The 24,882-nt window shown below is 37.8% G+C and overlaps 1 protein-coding gene across 3 annotated transcripts in view; it reads right to left on the bottom strand.

Moving 5' to 3' along the window:
- Window positions 1-20,574: 20,574 nt before the first annotated feature.
- Window positions 20,575-24,882, bottom strand: part of LOC147828803 (tetratricopeptide repeat protein 6-like) — a 46,934-nt gene continuing 42,626 nt past the window's right edge. For all 3 annotated transcript variants that reach the window (XM_087208018.1, XM_087208017.1, XM_087208019.1), the window contains one exon: window positions 20,575-23,363. In XM_087208018.1, coding sequence (XP_087064144.1) covers window positions 23,227-23,363 — 137 coding nt within the window. In that variant the 3' untranslated portion in view covers window positions 20,575-23,226. The remainder of the gene's footprint in view (window positions 23,364-24,882) is intronic.

Below are 24,882 nucleotides of genomic sequence, written 5' to 3'. Positions count from 1 at the left end.
ACCCCTTTGGACCTTTTCTTCCTATTTCACATTATTGATTATTCATTCGAATCATTGGTACATTTTAGGTATACAATATAATGACATTCATCATTGGAAATTTGCACCTTTACATAGTCTCTCTTGATTCTTATTTTTCACCCTTGCCCAGCCCTCCATTCAACCCCTCCAGTCCTCCCTATTTACAAAGATTTTGTTCCTATTTTTTCATTTTCTCATATTAATCCCATTCCCTTCTATCCTTTCCCCAGCCCTCCCACTTCCTTCCCATTTGCCCCTTTTCTTCCTATTTCACATTGCCTATTATACATTTTAGTCCTTATTTACACTTTCACTTTCTCACACCAGAGAAACTATTCGGTGTTTATACATGTGTGACCTATTTATTTCACTTAGGAGTATCACCTCAATGTGCATTCACTTAGTTATAAATGTCTCTAATTTCTCATTGTTTATGGCTGAGTTGTACTCCATTTTATAAAGAAACCACATTTTCTTAATCCAGTCTCCAGTTGATGGGCATTTGAGTTGTTCCCAAGTTTTAGCTATCACAAACTGTGCTGCTATGAACATGGGTGCACATATATCACTACGGTAAGATTCTTTTAATTCTTTGGGGAAGATCCCCAGCAGTGGAATAGCTGGGTCAAATGGGACTTCCAGTCCTAGTTCTTTGAGGTATCTCCATACTGATTTCCACAGTGGTTGCACCAGTCTACACTCCCACCAGCAGTGGAGCAGGGTTCCTCTTTCCCCACAGCCCCACCAGCATTTGTTATTGGTTGATTTCATGATAGCAGCCATTCCTTCTGGAGTGAGGTGGAATCTCAGCGCTGTTTTCATTTGCATCTCTCGAATGACCAGTGATGTTGAATATTTTTTCATGTATTTATTTGCTATTTCTACTTCTTTGTCTGAGAAATGTCTGTTCATTTCAGATGCCCATTTTCAGATTGGGTCTTTAAATTTGAGAGGTCTGATCTTTTGAAGTTCTTTATAGATTCCAGATAATAGACCTTTGTCTGAGGAAGAGCAGGTGAAGATTTTTTCCCACATTGTGGGTTGTCTCTTCACACTGCTGGTGGTTTTTCTTGCTGTGCAGAAGCCTTTTAATAAGAAGACATCCCACTTGTTGATTGTTTGTGCTAGTTCATGGGCAACTGAGGTTTTGTTCATAAAATCTTTCCTACACCGATGTCTTCAAGGGTTCTAGCTAACCTCTGTTCCAACTGGTTCAGAGTTTCTATTTTAATATTTAGATCTTTAATCCATTTTGATTTTAGTTTAGCTCATGGTGAGAGATACAGGTCTAGTTTTAATCTTTGGCAAGTTGATGCCCAATTTTTCCAGCAGGATTTATTAAAGAGGCTATCTTTCCTCCAGTGAGGATGTTTGGCTCCTTTATCGAAGATGAGATGGCTGAGTGTGTCTGGCATTGTTTCTGCATCTTCTAATCTGTTCCACTGGTCTTCAAGTCTGTTTCTTTGCCAGTACCATGCTGTTTTTATCACAGTAGCTTTGTAGTGTAGTTGCAGGTTGGAGATTGTGATACCCCCTGCCATGTCTCTATTACCTAGAATTGCTTTTGCTATTCTGGGTCTCTTCTTGTTCCAAATGAATTTTTGGATTGTTTTCTCAAGGTCCATGAAGTATGCTGCTGGGATCTCAATTGGAATTGCATTAAATCTATATAGAACTTTTGGAAGTATGGCCATTTTCACTATATTAATCCTTCCAACCTAAGAGCAGGGGATGTTTGTATATTTTCTCATATCATCTTCAATCTCTCTTTTCAGAGTGCCATAGTTTTCAGAGAAGAGGTCTTTGATTTCTTGCATTAGAATGATTCCTAGGTATTTCAGTTTTTTGGATGCTATTGTGAAAGGAATTATTTGCCCTATTTCTCTCTCAGTGAGTCTGTCGTTGGTGTAGAGGAAAGCTATTGATTTTTGTGTGTTGACCTTGTAACCAGCTACTTGACTGAATTTGGTTATTAAGTCTAGAAGACTTTTGGTGGAGTTCTTGGGGTCTTCTATACACTGTATAATGTCATCTGCAAATAATGACAATTTGACTTCTTCATTTCCTATCTTTATTCCTTTTATTTCTTTCTCTTGTCTAATTGCTGTGGCTAATGTTTCCAGAACTATATTGAACAAGAGTGGTGATAGTGGACATCCTTGTCTTGTTCCTGATTTGAGTGTGAAGGATTTCAGTTTTTGACCACTTAGTATGATATTGGCTGTTGGTTTTTCATAGATGGCTTCTATCAGTTTGAGGTAGAGACCATCTATTCCAATTTTTATAGGGTTTTTATCATAAATGCATGTTGGATTTTGTCAAATGCTTTTTCTGCATCTATGGAGATAATCATATGGTTTTTGCCCTTGGCTCTATGGATATTGTGTATTACATTGATTGATTTGTGTATATTGAACCATCCCTGCATCCCTGGGATAAATCCCACTTGATTAGGGTGTATGATCTTCTTGATGATCTTCTGCATTCTGTTTGACATTATCTTCTGAAGGATTTTTGTATCTATGTTCATTAGTGAGATTGGCCTATAGTTCTCCTTTTCGGTTGGGTCTTTCTCTGCTTTGGGGATCAAGGTGATGCTTGCTTCCAGGAATGAATTTGGGAGTATTACTTCCCTTTCAATTTCATTGAAGAGTTTAAACAGTAGTGGCAGTAGTTCCTCTCTAAATGTCTTGTAGAATTCAGCAGTGAAGCCATCAGGGCCCAGGCTTTTCTTTGTTGATAAGTTTTTAATTACATTTTCAATTTCATTGGTTGATATTGGGTTGTTCAGAATTTTTAGGTCTTCTTCGTTCAACTTTGGTAATCCATATGTTTCTAGGAATCTGTCCATTTCTTCTGTGTTGTCCATCTTATTGGCGTATAAGTTCTGGAAGTAGGTATTGATGATCCTCTGGATTTCTGCTGGGTCTGTTGTAATTTCACCCTTTTCATTCCTAATTGCATGGATTTGGGCCTTTTCTTTCCTTTTTCTGTTAAGGTTGGCCAAAGGTTTGCCAATTTTATTGATTCTCTCGAAGAACCAACTCTTGGCTTCATTGATTTTTTTGTATCGTACTTTTAGTCTCCATTGCATTGATTTCTCCTCTGATCTTTATAATTTCCTCCCTTGTATGAACTCTGGGGTTGTCCTGCTCTTCTTTTTCTAGAAGCTTGAGGTTCAGCATCAGATTGTTTAATTGGGCTCATTCTGTTTTCCTAATATGTGTATTCATTGCTATGAATTTCCCTCGTAAGACTGCTTTCATTGTGTCCCATAGATTCCGATATGTGGTATTGTCATTGTCATTTAATTGAAGGAACTGTCTGATTTCTTCTTTAATTTCCTCTGTGACCCATTGGTTATTCAGAAGTGTGTTGTTCAATTTCCATGTGTTTATGAAATTTTTTGAGTTTCTTTTGCTATGGATCTCCAATTTCATCGCACTATGGTCTGATAATATACAGGGGATAACTTCAATTCCTTTGACTTACTTAAACATGTTCCATGTGTGAGTATGTGGTCTATTTTGGAGAATGACTCATGTGCAGCTGAGAAGAGTGTGTATTTTGATTTTGTGGATGGAAGACTCTGTAAACATCTGTTAAGTTCATTTATTCAAGAGTTTGATTGAGTTCTAGTATTTCATTACTTATTTTTAGTCTAGCTGATCTATCTATTTGTGACAGTGGAGTGTTGAGGTCCCCCACTACAATTGTATTGGTGCATATATGACTTTTCTTGTCCGTTAGTATTTGTTTTATATAGTTGGGTGCACTAGTGTTTGGTGCATAGATATTTATGAATGTCATCTCTTCCTCTTGGATTCTTCCCTTTACAAGGATGTAGTGTCCTTCTTCATCTCTCTTAATCAGTTTTGGTTTGAAATCTACTTGATCTGCAAAGAGGATAGCTACTCCTGCTGTTTTTTCGGGTTCCTGTCACATGGAGTATTGTTTTCCACCCTTTAACTTTCAGTCTATGAGTTTCCTTTTGAATTAAGTGTGTTTCTTGTATGCAGCAGATTGTTGGATTTTGCTTCTTGACCCTTTCTGCCAGTCTGTTTCTTTTGATTGGTGAATTGAGACTATTTACCTTGATGGTTATAACTGAAACGTATTGACTTGTCATTGCCATGACTTTTTCTTTTTGTTGGGCTCTCTCCCTTTCCATTTAATTTCTTGTCATGCCAGATGGGTTCATTCTGCTTTGCTTCCTGGGGTTGTGATCCTCAATGTCTGTTCCTAGGATATTGTGTAAAATTCTTTGGAGTGCTGGTTTGGTATTCACCAAGTTCCTAAGGTGCTCTTTGTCCTGAAAGTATCTTATTCCTCCATCCATTTTGAAAGATAGTTTTGCAGGGTACATCAATCTGGGTTGGAGGCTGTTTTCTTTCAGGGCTTGGAATATGTCACTCCAAGCTCTTCTTGCCTTGATGGTTTGTGTTGAGAAGTCTGCTGTGATTCTGATGGGCTTTCCTTTGTATGTGATTTGTTTCTTTTCTCTGACTGCTTGGAGAACTTTGTTCTTCTGTTGAGTTTCTGGAATCTTAACAATTATATGCCTATGTGTAGATTTTTTTTTGATCAAGGCTGTTTGGAGTCCTATATGCCTCATTTATCTGTATGCCAAGCTCTTTTCCCCTGCTTGGGAAGTTTTCTGCCATTATTTCTGTGAAGAGATTTTTTTATGTCATCTGCACTCTCTCCTGTTTCTTCATTGAGCCCAATCAGTCTTATGTTATTCTTCTTTGCATCACCTAGCACCTGCTGAACTGATTTCTCATGTTCCCTTATAATTTTTCTTTTCCTGGTCACTAATTGCAATCTTATCTTGTATATCTGAAATTCTGTCCTCACATTGGCTCATTCTGCTGTGTAGACTTTCAATGGAGTTTTTCACATCCTCAAAATCTATTTGCATCTGTTTTATGGATTCCATTTGTTTCTTATGTTGGGATTCCATCATGTTCCTGAGTTCCTCTCTAGATTTATTAATCATGTCTTGTAGTAGGGGCACAATTTCTCCTGTTATCTGTGAAATTATTTCTGATTTCATTTTTTCCAGATCCCCTTTTGTTGCCAGTTCAGTGGGTCCAGGTGGTTGAGTATCAGAGTGTTCCATCTCATTTCCCTTTGTGGTTGCTGTAGGTGATCTGGAAGTCTGGTTTTGAGACTTATTTACATGTCTTCTCATTTCAACTGGGGCAGGGGGCTGTTAGCGCCTGCACGGATTACCTCCTCTGAGCTGGGAGAGGTGGGACAGGGTCCAGGAGCAGCAGTTGGGATGGTGACCCAAAAGCCCTTTCCTGTGGACTGGGAGCCGCGGGAGGGATGGTGGCTGGGAAGCCCCTTACTCTGGACCAGGAGCAGCGGGATTGCAGCTCAGAATCCCCTATCTCTGGGCTGGGAGCAGCAGGAGGAATAGTGGCCCAGAAGCCCCCTCCTCTGGGCCAGGAGCAGCGGGACAGAAGGTGGCCCCAAAGCCCTTTCCTCTGGGCTGGGAGCAGCAGGAGGGATGGTGACCGGGAATCCCTTTCCTCTGGACCAGGAGCAGTGGGACAGCATCTCAGAAGCCCCTACCTCTGGGCCAGGAGAAGCAGGCCTCAGTACCTTGTTCTGGTGGTCTGGTGTCCTCTGCACCTTTGTAGTGTGGAACCAGGTGGCTGCCTATCTGCAGCGGGATGATTAGGCGTGTTCTTTGCCACTGCAGACCTCGGTAGGGCATGGGCAGACCTGCCTGTCTGCAGCAGGGTGATTATGTGTCTTTCATGAGACTCAGGACCTTGGTAGGGCATGAGAAGACCTGCCTGTCTGCAGCAGGGTGATTCAGCATCTTCTGTGCGACTCAGGACCTCGGTAGGGTGTGGGCAGACCTGCCTGTCTGCAGCGGGGTAATTCGGCGTCTTCCACGCGACTCAATTTTAATCATATTAAAAGGCATATAGAATAATAAAAATAAATACCCACATACCAGATTAAGGCTATTTAGCTTTAGCAATACCATTGATGCCTTGTGTACTGTGTCCAGTCATCTCCCCTAAAAAAGATCTAACCACTGTCCTGACACTGTCCTTGTCATTTGTCATTTCCTTGTTTGTATATATGCTGATTTTATTTGTATATATTCTAAACAATATACACACCTGTTTAACATTTTTTTTTTTTTGGTACCGGGGATCGAACTCGGGTCCTTGCACTTGTGCAGCAGGCAGCAAAACCACTGAGCTAAATCCCCAGCCCAAATATTCACAGATGGCTTTTTTTTTTTTTTTGTACCGGGGATTGAACTTGGGACCTTATGCTTGCAAGGCAGGTGGCAGTACCACTGAGCTAGATCCCCGGCCTGTTTAACATTTTTTAAAACCTTTTATAAACATCATAAAGTGTTCTCCTTTCCTATTTTTTAATTTTGTTTTCCTAATGTTTGTGAAGTTTATGTAATTGATAAATGTAGCTCTAGTTCTGACATTTTCATTGCTTCATAATATTCTGTTATATAAATGGAATGTGTATCATTTAAATTATTTGTACATGGGCTTGTAATTGGGTTTTATCTGCAGCCTCATCAGCTTTTAGTGTGTTCAACCTTTTAATCTTCCAATATGACCATTTCATTTTTTCAGGTGTTCTTTAGAGTTCTGTCATCAAGTTTTAGAAACTGTAACTCATTGAGATTTTTAGTAGAATTTTTAACTTTTCATGTTAATTTGGAAAAATCAATATCTATATAGTATGAACTCTTCTCATTTCAGAACATGATTTTTCTATTTTTTGTTACTTTAAAAAGTTTTGCACCTTTTCATGTTCTTGAACAATTTTTAAGTTAATTCATATGCACTGCATATTTTGTTGCTATTGTGAATGAACTCTTTTTTCAAAAGGGTAATTTCTAAAGCCAAAAATTTACTTTATTCTTTTATTGACATTGAATTTAAGTAGATTAGTGCCCCCCTAAAGATAGAAAATATGTTGAGAACAAATAGCTGAGCACATCCATAGCATTATCTAAAATGTCAAATAAAAGGTCAGCATTGAAATTAAATTTCAGTACCATTATAAACACTGCTCATCCCCTTCATTTGATCTGCCCCACTCTCCAGAAGCGCTACTTTTTAAAGTCACTTTTCAAAGGCCCCTCCTAGCAGCCCAAGACCATGAGGTGATCTGAATTCATCACATGCAACAGTGGGCAAGAACCGGGCAACTGGGACCCCAGGACACTTTGTACCACCTTAGTTACAAGTTTTCCTTAGCAGTGGTCAGGGCAGGGCTTCATCCTCAGCTTTCACCATAAACTCAAAACTCAGAGACATAGGAGAATGGGAGTAAGAATGGGACTTCCTACCTCAGAGCTCCCCCTTTCTGTCCATGCATCCAACTTTTTATGAACATGAATTATTGAGCACCCATGATGAGCCAAGGACTAGGTCCAATACCAGGAAGTAAGGGAGGGAGTATGGAAAGAGCCTGGTTTGTTCCTGCTCTCAGGGAGCAGACAACTGGAAAGATGATTGATGGCCATGCAGAAATAGAGTACAATTCAGTACCTCTAATGGGTGCTCTCACTTTATATTACTCTCAGATATGAGAGATAGATGACAGAAATAGGTAAGAAGACAGATGATAGATGGCTAGATAGACAGACAGACAAAACACTCTGTGTTGGAACAGTGGAAAATATTCTCTTATTGCTGTAACCGGATAGAAGGCCTAATACGATGTTAATGTGTTTCAGCAATAACAGCCTGGTATGAAGGGTACCATGATTTCCCTGTGGGCTCCTGTAGTCATCACGCACTGTTGCTCACTTCTTCCTCAGTCCTCAGGCTCTGGGTTTTTCCGGAAAGCACTTTCCTCCACAAAAGTCGCAACTCTCCAGTTCTAGTTAAACAGTCTCCCCCATGAACCAGTAAACTGCTTCTCTGACCTTTCAAAGGAGTAGGAAAAAAGTCCAGGACCCTGTGTACCTGTGAACTCTGTGTACCTGGAATTAATTTTACCTCTGTTTTCAAAAAAATAGAAGTTTCTCTGTCCCTCCACCCCATTGCTTTAGGATGACACTTGGAGTAACATCTAGTGAAAGAGATTAGTCTGCTCATTTGCCTTGCAGTGTGGTGCATATTATTAAAGCTCTAAATACAAAAGATACATACACAGTCTGAAAGAATAAAAGTAAACTGCAAGCTAGTTTGATTCTTTGGAGGGAATTAATAGTATCACATTCCTTAATCTTTTATAGAGGGTTTACAGAGTAGTTTCATAAATATGATCTTCTTTAATTCCCACAACAACCCGGTCAGGTAGGCTGTACAGGTAATATTAGTCCCATAAAGTCCATAGAACTTAAGGCTAGAAGAGACTTGAAGATCTATCCTTCAAATAAGAATATGGGTTCAAAGAGGCTAACTGAGGCCACACACCTGGTGGGATAGAACTGAAAACCCAGTTTTGACTCCCAGCCCTGTTGCCTTCTACTATACCATAAAGCCTCACTCATCTCAATAGGGAAAAATGAAAGTGACCATTTAGTTGTAGACAACCACAGGGAAGGAGAGATGCTCAAGGGTTTCCAATGTAGAATGTCTGTCTCATGACCACATCAATCTGAGACCCTCACATTCAAGGTTATGTGACTATAAGTTACAGAACCATTTAAAGCCCCTGTGGCTGTGTACCCATGTTACAGCTGACAGAAAAGTGACAGCCCTCATCCAGCCTGTCCAATCCCAAGGGAAAAACTGGTTCCTGGTCAATGCATCCCACTTGGTCTTTCTTAGAGTATCCCTAGATCTGGAATTTAAGAATTTCAGAGAAGGAAGGCACCATGGTTGGGATCTTCAATGTCCTCCAAAAGCTCATATATGGAAAACTTGGTCCCCAGCCAATGGTGCTAATGGGAGGTGATGAGAATTTTAGGAGATGGGGCCTAGTTGCAGGAAGTAGGTCATTAAGTGCATGCCCTTGAAGAGTTCATTGGCACTCTTACCTCTCTCTTTCTTTGCTTCATGTACACCATAAGAGGAGCAGATTTGATCCGTAATGCATGCCCTGCCATGATGTTCTATCTTACAACAGGCCCAAGGCAACAGGGCTAAATGACCATAAGCCAAAATCTCTGAAACTATGAATTAAAATAAATCTTTCCTCCTTAAAAGTTGATTTATCTCAGGTATTTTGTCACAGTGATGGCAAGCTGACTAACATAGAAAGAATGACTGTGGTGCTTAGAGCTTAACCTAAATTGAAAATCTTAGGACCTCATTAGAACAAATTCTACCTACAACAGAACCAAATTTTATAATGGCTCCTCCCCCATTAGAATCTGGGCCATGGGGTATTTTCAGAACAAGGACAACTCTCCAACCTAAACATCCAAAGACCAACCTTTTCGTGAGCCTATAGAATATACTGATAAGACTAAAGACAGGTGGAAAGGAATCAGCAACCATTTATTTTGTTAGGAGACTTCTGTGTCTACTTTCATATTAAGCAATTGACATGGGAAATGCTAAGGTGAGACGGTTTGTCCAGGGATTCTACCCCAACCTCCTTCCCCTGGCAAGGTGAGGTACTGTGCAGCCACCTTGCTAAGCTCTTTATTTGGCAAGCCCTCAGCCATTTGGGACAGACAACTGGGTCACCATGTCCCTGTGACATCAAGACTGTTCAGACACCAGAGCAAGTAAGACAGGAATTTGATCCAAAGATTGGTTTTGGAGAACCACACTCAGACTGGAAGGCTGAGCCCCTGAAAAAGATCTGTCTCGCCAGCTGGCCAAAATAAATACTTGCAAAAATAAAAGGAAAGGGGAGAAAGCAGATTATGAATAGTTTTTCCAGACATGCAATTCTAAACCTATGTCCAGATATGCACTTTAGAAAAAAAAAGTTCCTTGGTTGTCTGAACTATTTCATCTCCAAAAACAACCTTATTTTACTTTAAATTCTTTGATTCAAAACAACTGACATAAAGTGAGATAGCAGGCTACTGTTTTGAACATTAAAGCCCATTAATACAAGAACGAAATGCAAATGCATTTTAGTTGATTATTACTGATATAATGCATACTTAACTACCTTCCATATCCAGGCCATTAGCACTGACTCCATTGTGAATTACTGAAATCTATATCTACCATTCAAAGCATATTTCTTCCTTAAGGGTTAATTTATTTTTCAAATACTAATTTTAACAAATACATCACATGCTTATTATGAGCTGTGCACTTATTAATGATTCAAGAATTCTTGGTTTTTATGTTTAAGAAAGGAAGAAAAAGTGAAATCCCCTAAGGATAAATAAAGCTTGTAAGAGACATGACCATTTACAATGCAGATTCTCATATGCATATCAAAGGGGAAAAGATTTGAATATTCCTACAAAGAAAAGGTAGATATTGTTTTGTTTCTGTTTTTAATGAACATGGTCATTTTATTGTATTCTGAAATGGTAGCCTGTATTGGTTGCTTTCAATTGCACAGTCTCAAAGATATCAGAGAAACAAATTTTATGAATAATATATTAATTACTATGTGCTAAAAGTTTAATAGAAATAGTATAGCTAGTAAGAAGAACAGTTAAAAGTAAAATCTTCAACAGTAAAGAAATAATTCTTCCAAATCCCATAATATTATGGAAAATGGAAAGAAGACATTCTTATAATTAACTGCTATGTTCACTTCTAAGTATCTTGGGCCTTAGAGAGCAGTGTGTTTATAGCAGTAATACCATCCATATCCTAAATAGCTTTTTAATGACACTGTTCTTCTTAGGTTAAATTATGTCACATAAAACCTCCCAGAGAAATGAAAAAGAACACAGTAATGAAGAAGACATATAAAGTTTCCAGACTCCTTCTACAGCCTTACCAATATGTTCATTCCCCTACTGAGCACACTTTGAAAGCAGCCCCTCTGACCTTTCTAATGAGCATTTTATGAGAATCCCAACTGTCAGAAAAAGAAAAAGATATTATTAACCAAGAAAGTTCATATCCCATGTAAGCCTCACACGTTAAATATTGCATAATCCATTCACAAGGGAGCAGGAATGATCAATATTCTAAGTGTAATAATCTTGAATAAGCTTAAATGAATGCTTTTATATTTGTACAGTCGTGACATACTCTGAACCCTAAATTATGCATAAATATTTTAATACAAAGAATATAAACACTTTCTCTTATTTTTGACAATTTAAACTATTAAGTATGATTTTGATGCCTGATCCATTTCCACGTGAGTTATACTATGAATGAAAGTCACAGAGATTTCATTATTTAAGTACTACATAGCATAACTAATTTTCCATATTAAATGATATTTGCTCCTTTTTATTACAAATTGAGATAAACTGGAAAAGTAGTCAGGAACATCAATCTTTTATATAAGCATCCCAGATTACTATTTAATACTGAATTTTTATAGTCAAACAGCTAAAACTAAGTTGATTTGGAAACTGAAATCAAAGGTATTACGGGGGATGAACAAAAATAATTTTTAAAAATTCACACTTGTTATATTGATGCTATATCTATGTTTCATATATTTAATTATGTCTTAATATGTACTTAGCCACATCAATGATGACTGGCTTTAAGGTAAAGCTCAGATTGCCTGCATTTCTCTAATAGCATCTGGCATATATGATGAGTCTTAATAAGAACCTTTGATGATGGTTACAATCCTCCCGCAGAACTCCCAATTATGAGTTTCTTGTTCACAATTCTTTAAAACTTTGTAAACACCCCCAAAATTCTAGTACTGATGCATAATAATTTATGTGTTCTTTTTCAGTCAAAAGGCAGCTCTGCTGAGTATGTCAGAGCTTCTCAAACTTGCAAAAGCACCTGCAGATGCTCTTTGAAGGGACTTGGCCTGCAGCTGAAGATCCTGCATTATTATCATGAGCTCAGGTGAGGCAGGAGCTTGGAATCCAAGAAACACACCTTATATATCCAAAAGAGGAGAAAAACATTCCAACACAATCAGCAGAACTCATCTTACTGGAGTGTTCCTTGGATTTTAATAAGTTATTCTACGAAGAGGCTCATCCCAAGACTTACCTACTTTCTCGTGAAAAAATCACCATCATTGTTGTGAAGACAGATCCTTAAGGAATGCTTCAGAGTCTAGCTTTAATTTTAAGGAAATAAAAGCATTCTTCACCAGCTGAAGCACTCATTCATTAGTCAAGCATCTGCTGAGCATCAGTGAAGCATCTAGTCCTACTCTGCATTTTAGGGGAAAACAAAAGGGTACAAACCTTGTGACTGAGAATATTTCAGTATAAGGGAACGTAGAACATCTTCCCTCAAACGCAAATAACTGAGTATTCACATAGACAGAAATCAGGGCAGTCAAAGATTAAAAATGCTGAGTGGGGACTGAAGAGAGTAACTACTGCTTGTGTGAATCGGGGGGGGGGCCTCTCGAAGAAACTAGAGTCACACTCTCAAGGATGAGCTGGGCTGAAAATGCAGAAATGAAGAGTGAGGAATGACACACATGTACAGGTGACATTTGGATGTTTTGGTTACATTTTTATTTCTACAACCAAAACAATTAACATTTTACATTTTCTGGTATGTTATTGAAAATCTTTTCAAAATTTCAAAAACTAGTCTAGAGTTTTGAGAAACTCTCGAGTTCCGAGTGAGGATTCTGAACCAACAACGGTGTTAGTATCAGTCAGCAACTGATAGAAATGCAAGTGCTCTGTCCCCATGCAGGACCTGTTGAATCAGAAACTTGGCAGGGCTAGAAGCCTGTGTTAAAAAGCCCTCCAGAGCTAATCTGACAACCACAGACATAGACTATCTTGCTTCAGTTTGGGTAGGAATCTCTTTGGGAGCTTACTGAACTGCAAATTCCTGAACTCTCTCTAGAGAATATGATTTAGAAGAGTTAACATGAGGCCTAAGGTATATATATATATTTTTTAAAGAATCCTCACCTACTCTGATATGGGTGGACTCCCAGTTTTAGAACCACTGAGTTACAGTCTCAAGAATAGTAGATTAAGGAAGAAAAATATGGAAAATAGAAACAGGCAGAAGAAGGGGGAAAAAGTAAAATAGCTCAATGTTCATCAGTATAAAACTATCCTGTGAGGAAAGTGTTTCATGCTGAATGCTCTGGAAAAAAAATTAGATCCAGAAAGCTTATACCTTAGTAACTCACACATTTCATAAAGTTTGATGGACAGTTCCAGGAGGATTTTTCAATAGCCATAAACAATTCCTGTTTTATAACAGAGGACTCCAAGTATGACTCTTCTTGACATTACAAGTGTAGAGAAATTGCTTGAGTTCTTCCCTGCTTGATACCCAAGAATTTGATAAGCCATTGCTGTTTTTAAAGGAATGTCATTTATTGCTTATGGGTCACAGGAAACTTTAATGGCAGAAATTACTCTTAAAGCCTTGTTCTGTTTAGAGCACTAGGTTAGCATTAGCCATTTCTTCTCAGAGATTCCCTTTTTCCTATGACTTTCAGATAAATCTCAGAGTGACTTAGTACCTAGAAATGAAAGTTCCAGCTCAGGAGTAACTATAACCCTACCACATCATGAAGTTAATTGTTAGGTTTTAGGGTTGAGATCTATCCTCTAATCCTCTCATTTTACAAGATTGAATCATTCACTTGGTTCAAGTTATTCCAAACAGGACAAAACACAAAGCTATCCTGACAGCCATCTCCTTGGTTCAGGACAAAGGCTGGGTGCCTTTCTTCTCTATGCAATTGTGGATCCTGGCAAAAAGCAGAGCCTCTCGGGTCAAACTGCTCCCCCTCTTGCTATATATATGACATTAACAAATACCCAGACTTTTCCCACTTCAGTTTTCTCATCTGAAAAATGGAGATACTAAATATGATAACTTCTTGGGGTATTTGCAGTAATTAATGAGATAATACATATAAAGAATTTAGAAAAGGTCTTGGCAGTTGTGAAGCACTTATCCTTGATTATTAATCATATTTTATATAACATTGTATTAGTCACTTTCCCATTGCTGGGACAAAATACCCAATACATGCAACTTAGAGGTTTGTTTGGGTTCAGTCCATGGTTAGCAGGCTCCAAGGCCAAAACACCATAGTGCAAAAGCATAGTGGACGACAGTTGCTCACCCTGTGACAGAAGCAAAGATTAAAAACGTCACACCTCCAGAGCCCTGCCCCTTCTGACCAAGGCCCCCCTCTAAACCTGAGACTTTGGAGGTTAGAGTTTTTGGAGCTTAGAGCTAAGCCAACAAGTATAGAATGAATCCAAGCAGACATGAAGATGATACTTCAAATATTAATTAAAACCACACGCATCATTGAACATACTTTGAGAAATGAATTAGCCTTCATCTACAGATGGTCCCCATCTTATGATAGTTCCATCTAAAATTTTTCAACTTCGACTTGGTGTGAAAGTCATATGCATTCAGTATAAATGACACTTCCAGTTTTGAATCTTGATCTTTACCCAGATGGGCAATATGCAGTACAATCCTCTGTCGCAACGTCGTACAGCAGCAGAGTCACAGCTCTCAGTCAGGAAGGCAAGCACTCTATATTGTTACTGGGTTTACAGTCTTAGGTGCATTTTCAACTTACAAGGTTTTCCACTTTTGATGATTTTAACAGGACAGAACTCCATTGGAAGTGTAGGAGCATCTGATAAAGAATGCATAAGATTTGAATCCTAAAAGCATCTAAAAGAAAGGAGTCTTTTTAATAGGCATTTTCATTCTAAAGTATTCCTGAAATGATGTTTCTCAAATTTCTTAGGTTGCTTAGGTTTCTATGGTGACTTCACCCTCGAATGTGACAAGCCACCTAATCTCCCTGGAGTCAAGTTTCTCCATCTCAAAAAGCAGCTAACAACTTGAAGGAGCCTTAGAGAGCAGCTGAGGTGCCCTAGTGCTGGAGGCCGCCCTTGCCTCGAAGTCCTCAGCAGTGGAAAGTGAGTCCGTGAGTGGAAAGTGAGGCCATGAGTCTGTGGTCCGTTCTGATACTGCCACCCACAAAAGAGAAATGGCTCCAAAACTTTGGGCTTTACAGCTAAGATTTATGTGCATTTTTAAAGTTTTGTTACATCCCATAGCTATATCTTTTATGTAAAAGATGTTTTAAATTACTTTCCAGTTAAATTGAACTTCTCTTTCTTCTCTCCTCTCCCCATATCCTCATACCAACTTTTCCTCTAATGCTCAAGTAAAAATGGACGCTCCTTCGATATTCACTTATTCCCCTGTGATAAAGCTGTTTCAGAAACTGTGAAGTTAAGTTTTATGCAAAAATGGCGTTTTTCCAACTGCACTACAAGCACAGGTCTAGTATATTAAACTATTTCGTGGACTGTCGAGGACTGTCAATTCTCATTCTTCTCCCTCCTGGCCTACTCCCCATCAAAGATCCAATATAGTAAGCACAGAGCTTAAGAATTGAAAGTGGAATTTGCAATACTGGAGAGCCAGTATTCTGTGGAGATGAGAATTCCCTGCAGAGCTATTACACGACTCATACATTATTCAGGGTAAATGACACCTAGGAAAGTTGTGTTGAGATGTCTCTCACATTTCAAAGGCACAGTTCTACTTCAGAACTTTAAATTTTCTAAATAGGTCTCCAAGACTTTAATAAAACCATTCTCTGTCATTTTCTAGGAAAGAAGATCTCATCTTTAATTTTTGTGTAATAAAATGACCTAACTTAGACACTACAATTATTATCTTGGTCTTTAAATTGAAAAGAGAAAATTTTTCCTGGCTCATAAAGCAAAAGTACTTGAAGGGTGATTTCCTAGTCTAATAAATTCAGAATATTTTTATTTATGACAGCTTTAAAAAAAAACACTGTTGTGTAGTAGTCAGAATGGCATAAAATATTAAATTAAACAGCCAATTATTTTTCTTTAAATATAATTGAACATAAATTGATTTATAAATTAAATAGGTCTCCTATAAGAAAGTTATATGAAAAAAAACCCTGCTTCATGCAAAATAATTAGGAATCTTTCCCCTAGGTCTTGGAACCATATAACTAAAAACTGGACTTCAAAGTGCCATGTGAATATATGACTACATGGTAGTGTCTTGTTTTATAGCCATTTGCATTCCAAAATATTCCTGAAATGATGTTTCTCAAATGTGTTAGGTTGCTTAGGTTTTTATCATGGCTTCCCCCTTGAATGTGACAAGCCACTTGATCTCTCTGGAGTTGTTTCTTCATCTGAAAAAGCAGCTAACAACTTGAAGGAGCCTCAGAGAGCAGCTACGGAGCCCTAGTGCTGGAGGCCAGCCTTGCCTCACAGTCCTCAGCAGTGGAAAGTGAACACCAACCATGGGTAGCAATATGTGGAATTGTCTCACCTATTATCCAATTGAAGTAAGATTGAGGAGTATATTTATATTTGGAGTGTAAATGATGCTTTTCTGCTTTGGCTGTTAGTACTTTTAAGTGATGTTTATAAAATTAAAAGTAACATCAATATAAAACACTGGTGCGCCACGATTTCTCTATTAAAATTGATATAAAGTTACTATGTTGGAATAAAGCTTTCAGTGATTCATTTTTTTCTTTTAATTATAGGCTTTGGAGATCTTTCTACTATCAGAAAAGGAGAGCTCTGAAGTAAAGCGAATCATCACATGAGCATTTGCCAACTAATATCTCCTTTTGCAAGCAAATTAAAATTGTAGTTCCTGGAAGACAAAAACAACCAATTGATCCACACATATAGAGGAAAAATTTATATTTTTCTTAGATATGTAAGCAACTATGATCATCTTAGATGTATTTCAGGAAAAAAATCCATCTAAATACATACTAAGGCTAAGTCTTTCCAAAGAGATGGCCATGGTGCAAACATGAACCTGAGAGATGGTGTGAGCAGGATCTGTCTTACCCAGTCACGCCTCTGAAGGACCCTGCACTCTCAGCCCTAGCTCAGAGTTCGCTGTAGGGGAAAAGCAATGTGGATCTGTTGTACTCTTATTGCCTCCAATAAGCTATTTGATTGGGGAAGGGAGTGAATTTTGTATTTTATTATAAAGCAAAGATGTGCTCAATGGTTGAAAAATAAATGAGAGAAGGCAGAATATGCAAAAAGAAAAGAAAGAAGAAAAGAAAAGCAAACCGGATTACTTAAATCTCCCACATAACTTCTATCAACAAAACCTACACCAACAATCCCATTCCCACAGGTGCTCATTGTTAAAGGCTGGTATATAAAAAGCATTTAAGACATATGAAAATAGAATGGATAATATTCTGCATATGTATGATTTATTTCACAAGGTAAAGGAATCCTACTGTGTATTTGGTTCAACATGTCCATATGGAAAACTAAAGTATCACTAGATATTTTCTTGGATAAAATAGAATCAGGAAAAGAAGTAGTTGAATTACCTTATGGATTAAAAGCCACGACAATGTTATGCTTCATTTACTTTATTTGAATTTACCAACTAATAAAAGGTCAAAAGATCAGAGTGTTCCTAGCCTCTGTGTAGAGCATCTGTTCAGCAGACAGAGCCAGGATCATACATATGAATGTTTGCACTCCGACTATTTCCTCCCCCTATTCCAGGTTCAACACACACCATGTAGCCTTTCTTGAAAAGCAGTAATTAAAAATGTGTAATGGCCTCCCATGAACTATACTTGATTGGGTTAAAATCTGATTATGTCATCATCCAATTATAAAGATCACAAGGATTAGTTTGAGATGTGGATATATCATTATTTTGGAGATTATACCCTCATCACCTAGGCAGTTCTACTTCCAGTTATCTACTTGTTGACTCTTCCTCAGGGTAGGCCATTTTTACTAAAAACTAATCTCATCCCTGACTTCTTCATTTTTCTTAATTTCATTTCTTAAAATTTATCTTGTAATCTCAAGGGTGTTCTGTGTGTGTGTGTCTATGTGTGTATGTGTGCATTATACAACATGAGAGCTGTGTAGCTACTAAGGTCCTCTCCACGCAGAGGAAATATTAAATTTTAAAAAGCACTGAGGGTACATACTGTCACTGCTTCGCCACTTAAGGGCTTGAATTTGGCTGGAATCTCACAGCATCCACTCATGATGGTAGAAATAAATGGTAAAACATACATCTCTAGTGTGTTGGATCACGATGTCCTGTGTGAGTGTTCAGACTTGATTTTCATTGAAGTAAATACATTAAATATTTATTAAGTACCTGCTATGTGTCAGAAACTATAATAAGCATTGATGATACACTGGTGAACAGTCAGGCATAATCTTTGCCCTCATAGCATTTCCAATCTAGTGAGGAAGATGGCCTTTAAACAAGGATACACATATGAGGGCATTCCAAAAGAGCAGGTAATAATGCCATGGAAATGTGTAACAGAAAGATCTGAGCCCCCTCCCAAATAGGGGAAGAAATTCCTTCCTGAGGATAAATCAGCCAGGCAAAGATTAATGTTGAGAGAGAAGTTGCACATTGTCTGGGATCTCAAAATGGATAGTCATAGTTCCTGTTATCTTTGGAACTCCACAAGACATTGACTGAGAATACATTTTTATGATATTGAAAAATCTCTGGGAGTAAGATCTTATTATTTCAACATTTTAAGAATGTAGACTGGGGTGTTCAAAGCACAAGATAATGGCATGTGATTTGGGCCTACCTGTCCAGGCAACTAATCGACTTATGTATCTTGTTCATTCTCTCTCATCCATCTCAGCAGGCATTAAGCAATTTTCCCTCCCCCTTAGACATGTTTGCTTTCTAGCTATGCTTATAAAGCAATAATACTGTAAAGTACAATGCTTCCCAAAATGTAAGATGAATAAATCTGGTTTAAAAAGAACTGATGTTGAGTATGACAAGGGCACATTTTTAATAGCTATGTAATTATGTTTTAAAACTCCTTCTCTTAAAATAAATCAATTTAATACCAGAATGGCAGTCTAAAGAAATTTATGTGATAAATAAGAATGGAACAAAGAACTGGCCATGGTGGCACACACCTATAATCTCAGCACTCTGGGAGGCTGAGGCAGGAGGATCACAAGTTCAAGTCCAGTCTGAACAATTTAACAATTTAGCAAGACACTCTCAAAACTAAAAATATTAATAGGGATGGGGATGCAGCTGAGTGTAAAGGATTTGGGTTCAATTGCCAGCCCCAGAAAAAAAAATGGAACAAAGTTCGGGTAACATCATTATAATATTAGGGGAGCTCTATTATTTATTCCCATACTTCATATTTCTATACTTAATATTTTTCTCTGTAAACAGAAACTTTGATAAGAATGAAAGAGACCAAGAAATGAGCCCAGCATCTGTTGGCTGAAGAAAATCTGCAATCTGTGGGCATGATGAGAAGGGATGGTTGTGATGGTTGGCTTCAAAGTAGAATTACCAGGCAAAACCACAAGATATTTATCGGCACTTGAATTTCAGATCACCACCATTTCATTTCCAAAATGGTTTTTCAGAAATTATTAAAGTTCAAAATGATTTTCAATATAAGTACATCCCATACAATAGTTGGGATACATTTTTACAAAAAAATAAATTGAAGAGAGGGACCTCTATTTAACTGAAGTTTTGAATTTTTCATTGTCCATCTGAGACTTAGATTTGAGAAGTAGTCTTGTATTTTTATTTGCTGAATCTGAAAACATTCATGCTATGCAGAACATACCATTTTAACACCAGCAAAAGGGTGACCCACGTGACAATACTTTGACTGAGCTTTGAGGGACTGCATCAAATTGGCAGAGTCTAAATCACACCAGCAACTCTGACTGCTGGCTGCCAAAACATCTGATAAATGAAATCTTTAGCTTTTCAGTTTTCATTTTTTGGAAGACATGCAAGAAGTCTAAAGGACATGTAACAAGCAAACAGTAACTAGACAATAATGTTTATAATTTGTTTGTATTTACCAGATATTCCAGGAACACCTAATAATTGCCGGGCTCTGCAAGTATTGAGATATAACATGAAACAAAAAAGACAAAGCACCTATTTTCATAGAGCTTATATTGTACTGGGGAAAAACACCACTAACAAAAACCCTTATAAATAACAGAAATGCATAAAATTGAATGTAAAAGTCACCCTTTTTTTCTTATTAAGTAAGAAAAGAAAGAAAGAAAAAAGAAAAAAAAAGTAAAACAAAGCAAAAAAAACCTCCCACTTCTTTTACCTCTCCAATTTTACCTTGAGGAGACAATCACCAGTGAGAGCTCTGTGTGTGTGTGCTTATATCATACAAATATTGTAAAAAATTAAAACCCAACCATAAATCCTAGCAGTTGTGACAAGTATGTAGGCTCAGTCCAGTGGCTGAAGAGATCAATACTACATAAAGCTAATCAGAAAAGAGGGAATCTAGATATTTCTTCCCTCTTCTCTCAGTGGCATTTGTGCCAGACTTAACTCCAATGACCCAGTAATGTCACTTTCTCCCTTATTCTCCATCCTCCCTTCATCCTGCCTTCATCCTGCTGTCTTGTCCCTCATATGTTTGGGATAACCATCAGAAAGGGGTCCATACAAAACAGAGACAATCTGATCAATTTTCCAAGGTCAAATTTTTATTGATGATGCTAAAATAACCCTGGATCCTTAATATGTGGATGGAGGGAAACAAAGAGAACAAAGAGAAACCTCCTCTCTCTGTCCTTCTGCCATTCTCTTTCCCTCACACGTACAGTTCAGTTTTGACTCCTTGCTTTGAACTTTAATTCGTTTATCTAGTAGTAAGGGTCCTCCACAAATGACTCTGACTGCTTAGCCATGTTTTTCTCCCAACATGTTCTCACAGAAATTCTCTGCTCCATCTACTTCTCAAATGTTGCTTTTCCACTTTCCTGCTTCTGTATGTCTGTCCAGATGCATGATCTCTGCAGAAGACCTTACTGTTCAGCAACTCTGCCTACAGACATCACCCTGCTCAGAATCCAACTCTAATGCCTCTTCTTTGGAGATACTGTTTTACTTTAAAGGGGATCCTATCATGCTTTTGCCAACCAAAAAGGAAGAAGGTGAGGAGGGGCAAGAAAGGGAAGAAAGCAATAAAATATGTATTCTGGAGGAATGTATACAGTGGGCATCTGGAACACTGGGGAAGTCAGGGAAGTTACCACTCAACAGGCAAGGAGTTAAAGAGTTTCTCCTCATCTCGCCTCTGCCATTGGCTGAAGGTTCTCCACTATCATTAAGTCCTCTGCAGTTCTGACCTGGCCTCTATGAGGACTGAGATGAACGCCTCTGAAGGAACACCATAGGTGTCTGCAGTAGGATGTTGGCAGGGAATGCAGAAACTGAATATGCAGGAATATGGGCAAGGGGACATACAACATTTTGACAAGTGAAAAATGATTGGCTCCACTATGTGTTTGTGGCTTTTGGTTTGTATCATTTCCCAGTGGTTATCACATCCCACCTTATGTGGAAAGTACTAGTGTGCAGTTAGGGGGCGGGAATATTAAATTACTAGTTGGCTTAGTCTGGATTCCCCTAGAAAGTAGAATCTGAGGCAAAAGCTTTTGAGCCACTACTTTATTAAGTTTAATCACAAAGAAGCAAAAGTGGCAAGAAAAGGAAGCGAGGCAGGAAAAACAAAAGCACTAACATGCAGTGTGCTTTGCAGCTGGTCACCAGTAAGTGCGACCCACTGCTCAATCTCCAGAACTATTATTCTTCAGGAATCAATGTATATCAACAAGAGATGCATGGGAGACAAATTTATCTCCCTGTCCCTTTTTCTCATCATCAAACGTTTATATGATAAAGACTCAGATCTCAGGGACAGGCACCAAAGAAACTCCACACACCCATCCCCTGAGCACTGACAGAGGAGCTCAGGTCCACCAGGGAGACAAGTGAAATGTGCGTCACAGCAGGAGGAGAGGTGCTGTCTATGGGTGCATAAGTCAGTCTGAATGGAATCTGTGACAAAGGGAGGGATAAGGGGGCCTGGAGATCAGTGATAGAGGATGCGAAACAACATATTACATGGGTTTGATTCACCAGGTGATATGACTGACTCACTAGGGATGAACCATTCCTCACCGCTTCCTGAACCCACGTATCTCACCAGGAAAATTATCCCAAAATATTGTGAAACATCTGCACAGTAGCTTACAAACTAAAATCAACTTTCAGTTGAAAATCAACTTTCAGTTTCATTCTTTCCAAAACACTTGATCTCTCTCTGAGGAGCTGGGTAGGTACTGGGGGAAAATATACCAAGAAGGAACGTAAATCAAGTGAAGCAAATCTGGATGAAATAAAAGCCCAGAAGTCTTCTTATCATCAGTGAGTTAAAAGAAAGCAGTTCTTTGGTTGATTCAGGGATTCCTTAGAGACATTCTATAAAGAATTTTTAGCTGTTTTAATTTTTAAATTCATCTCCTACTATGAAGCACCAACCACAAGTGTAGACAGATTTTCTTGCATACTTATGCAATCTGCATTTATTTATGCATCTTTGAGGTCAGAACTAAAAGGGAAGAAGGCATTGTCTCAGAGAAACTGGAGGCCTGAAATCTTAATAGGTGCTATCCTAGAAAGAAAGGAACATGAAAAAGAGAGACATGTTTATCTGCTGGAAAAATGTATCAGAAAGAATACAGGCTAGTATATACACTATTTAAAGGAGAAGAGAGGAATGTGCTTGATTTTAATATTTTTATAGTTATCATCTTATATTTATCTTTTATCTGGATACTGCTGAATACATTCTTAGTATGTGTTCATGAAAAGGTTGATAACACTTTCTCTACAATCATATTACTTCAAAGGAAATTATTTTACTTTAGAGAAAATATTTTAAGCATTCATATTCCTTGAGAAGCATTCCCATTTAAATTCTTCATTTTATGAAGATATTCAATATTGAGATATTCCAAATACGAAAAAAAACCTAAAAGTTTTATACTTAATATATAACAAACATTTTGTTAAAATGCATTAAAGGGTTATATAAGAAGACTGAGCGTTGGGGCCAGGGATTTAGCTCAGTGGTTTCATCGCCTGCTGCACAAGCACAAGGACCCGAGTTCAATCCCCGGTACTAAAAAAATAAAAAGAAGAAGAAGACTGAGCATAATGAAGAAAACACATAAGGTAGTGGAAACTTCTGAACAAATATATTTCAGTTTCAGGAAGAATAGCCATTTAAATGTAAGCTACAGTAGAAATCACAGTACAGTCTAGGAACTCAGGTAACTGAGGCATATTCTTCAAGATCAAGTGCTTGATTGTAGTCAGCCATAGCTTCTTCAATCAGACCCATTTTACCACGAACTTCTGCTCTGAGGTTACACACCAGCACATCATTAGGCTTCAAAGATAGTGCTGCAAAAGAAACAGATTTAAAGACATCTTTATGCAAATACTCCAAATAGTTTTATTTTTAAATATAAAAATTTTATAAGAACTGATTTAAAAACATTTTTTTTCAACTGCAAAAATTCAGTTAGATTTAAAATGTTGACTCTTCCTAAGACAGTTAATTTGGGAAACCACAATACAATGGCATCAGGGTAATACTTCCAGAAATGATTTGGGGAGTACTGCTTCCTTTTCTATTTCACTAAAGAGTTTGAAGAGAACTGCCAGTAGATCTACTCTAAATTTCTTGTAGAATTCAGCAGTGAAGCCACCAGGACCTGGGATTTTTCTTTGTTGGTTAAGTTTTTAATACATTTTCAATTTCACTGACTAATATTGGGTTATTTAGAATTTTTATATCTTCTCAATTCAGCTTTGGTAATTCATATGTATCTAGGAATCTGTTTATTTCTTCTGTATTCTCCATCTTATTAGAGTACAGGTTCTCGAAGTAGGTATTGATGATCTTCTAGATTTCCACAGGATCCATTGTGATTTCACCCTTTTCATTCCTAATTGTATGAATTTGAGTCTTTTCTTTCCTTTTTTTTTTTTTGATAAGTTTGGGTAAAGATTTATCAATTTTATTTAATCTTTCAAACAACCAACTCTTCGATTCATTGATTCTTTGTTTTCTTAGTCTCAATTGCATTAATTTCTGCTCTAATCTTTGTAACTTCCTCTCTCATTTGAGATTTGGGCTTGACTTGTTCTTCTTTTTCCAGAGCTCTGAGGTTCATCATTAGGTTGTTTATTTGAGTTTGCTCATTTTCCTGATGTGAGAGTTCACTGCTATAAATTTCTCTCTTAGGACTGCTTTCATTCCTTCAAACAAAAGATTAATATCTAGAACATACAAAGAATTTTTAAAAAATCAGACCCCCCAAATTTAAAGACCCAATTGAAAAATGGACATCTGAAATGAATACACACTTCTCAGATGAAGTACAAATGGCAAGTAAATGTACGACAAAAAGTTCAACATTGGTCATCTGAGAGATGCAAATTAAAACAATGCTGAAATTCCACCTCACTCCAGAAAGAATGGCTGATGTTAAGAAATTAACCAATAACAAATGCTGGTGAGGCTGAGGGGACAAAGGAACCCTGCTCCACTGTTGGTAGGAGTGGAGACTGGTGCAACCACTGTGAAAATCAGTGTGGAGATTCCTCAGAAAGCTAGGATTATAGGTCCCATTTGACCCAGCTATTCCCCTTCTGGGTATCTTCCCAAAAGAATTAAAAGAAACATACTCCAACAATACATGTGCACCCATGTTTATAATGACACAGTTTGGAAATAAACCAAATGCCCATCAACTGGTGATTGGATAAAGAGATGTGGGTTTTTTTATAAAATGAAGTACCATACTCTGGTTTCTCTTCAGAACATATAAATCTTTCGGCTTTTTAAAAATAGAGTACTACTGAGCCATAAAGAATGAGAAACTAGAGACATTTATAGCTAAATGGATGCACATTG

The sequence above is a fragment of the Heterocephalus glaber genome, unplaced genomic scaffold (assembly GCF_053883595.1).
Source record: "Heterocephalus glaber isolate CG9 unplaced genomic scaffold, H.glaber_assembly_v1.0 deba00000901, whole genome shotgun sequence".
Taxonomy (NCBI): Eukaryota; Metazoa; Chordata; class Mammalia; order Rodentia; family Bathyergidae; genus Heterocephalus; species Heterocephalus glaber.
This window is presented reverse-complemented; position numbering and strand designations above follow the sequence as displayed.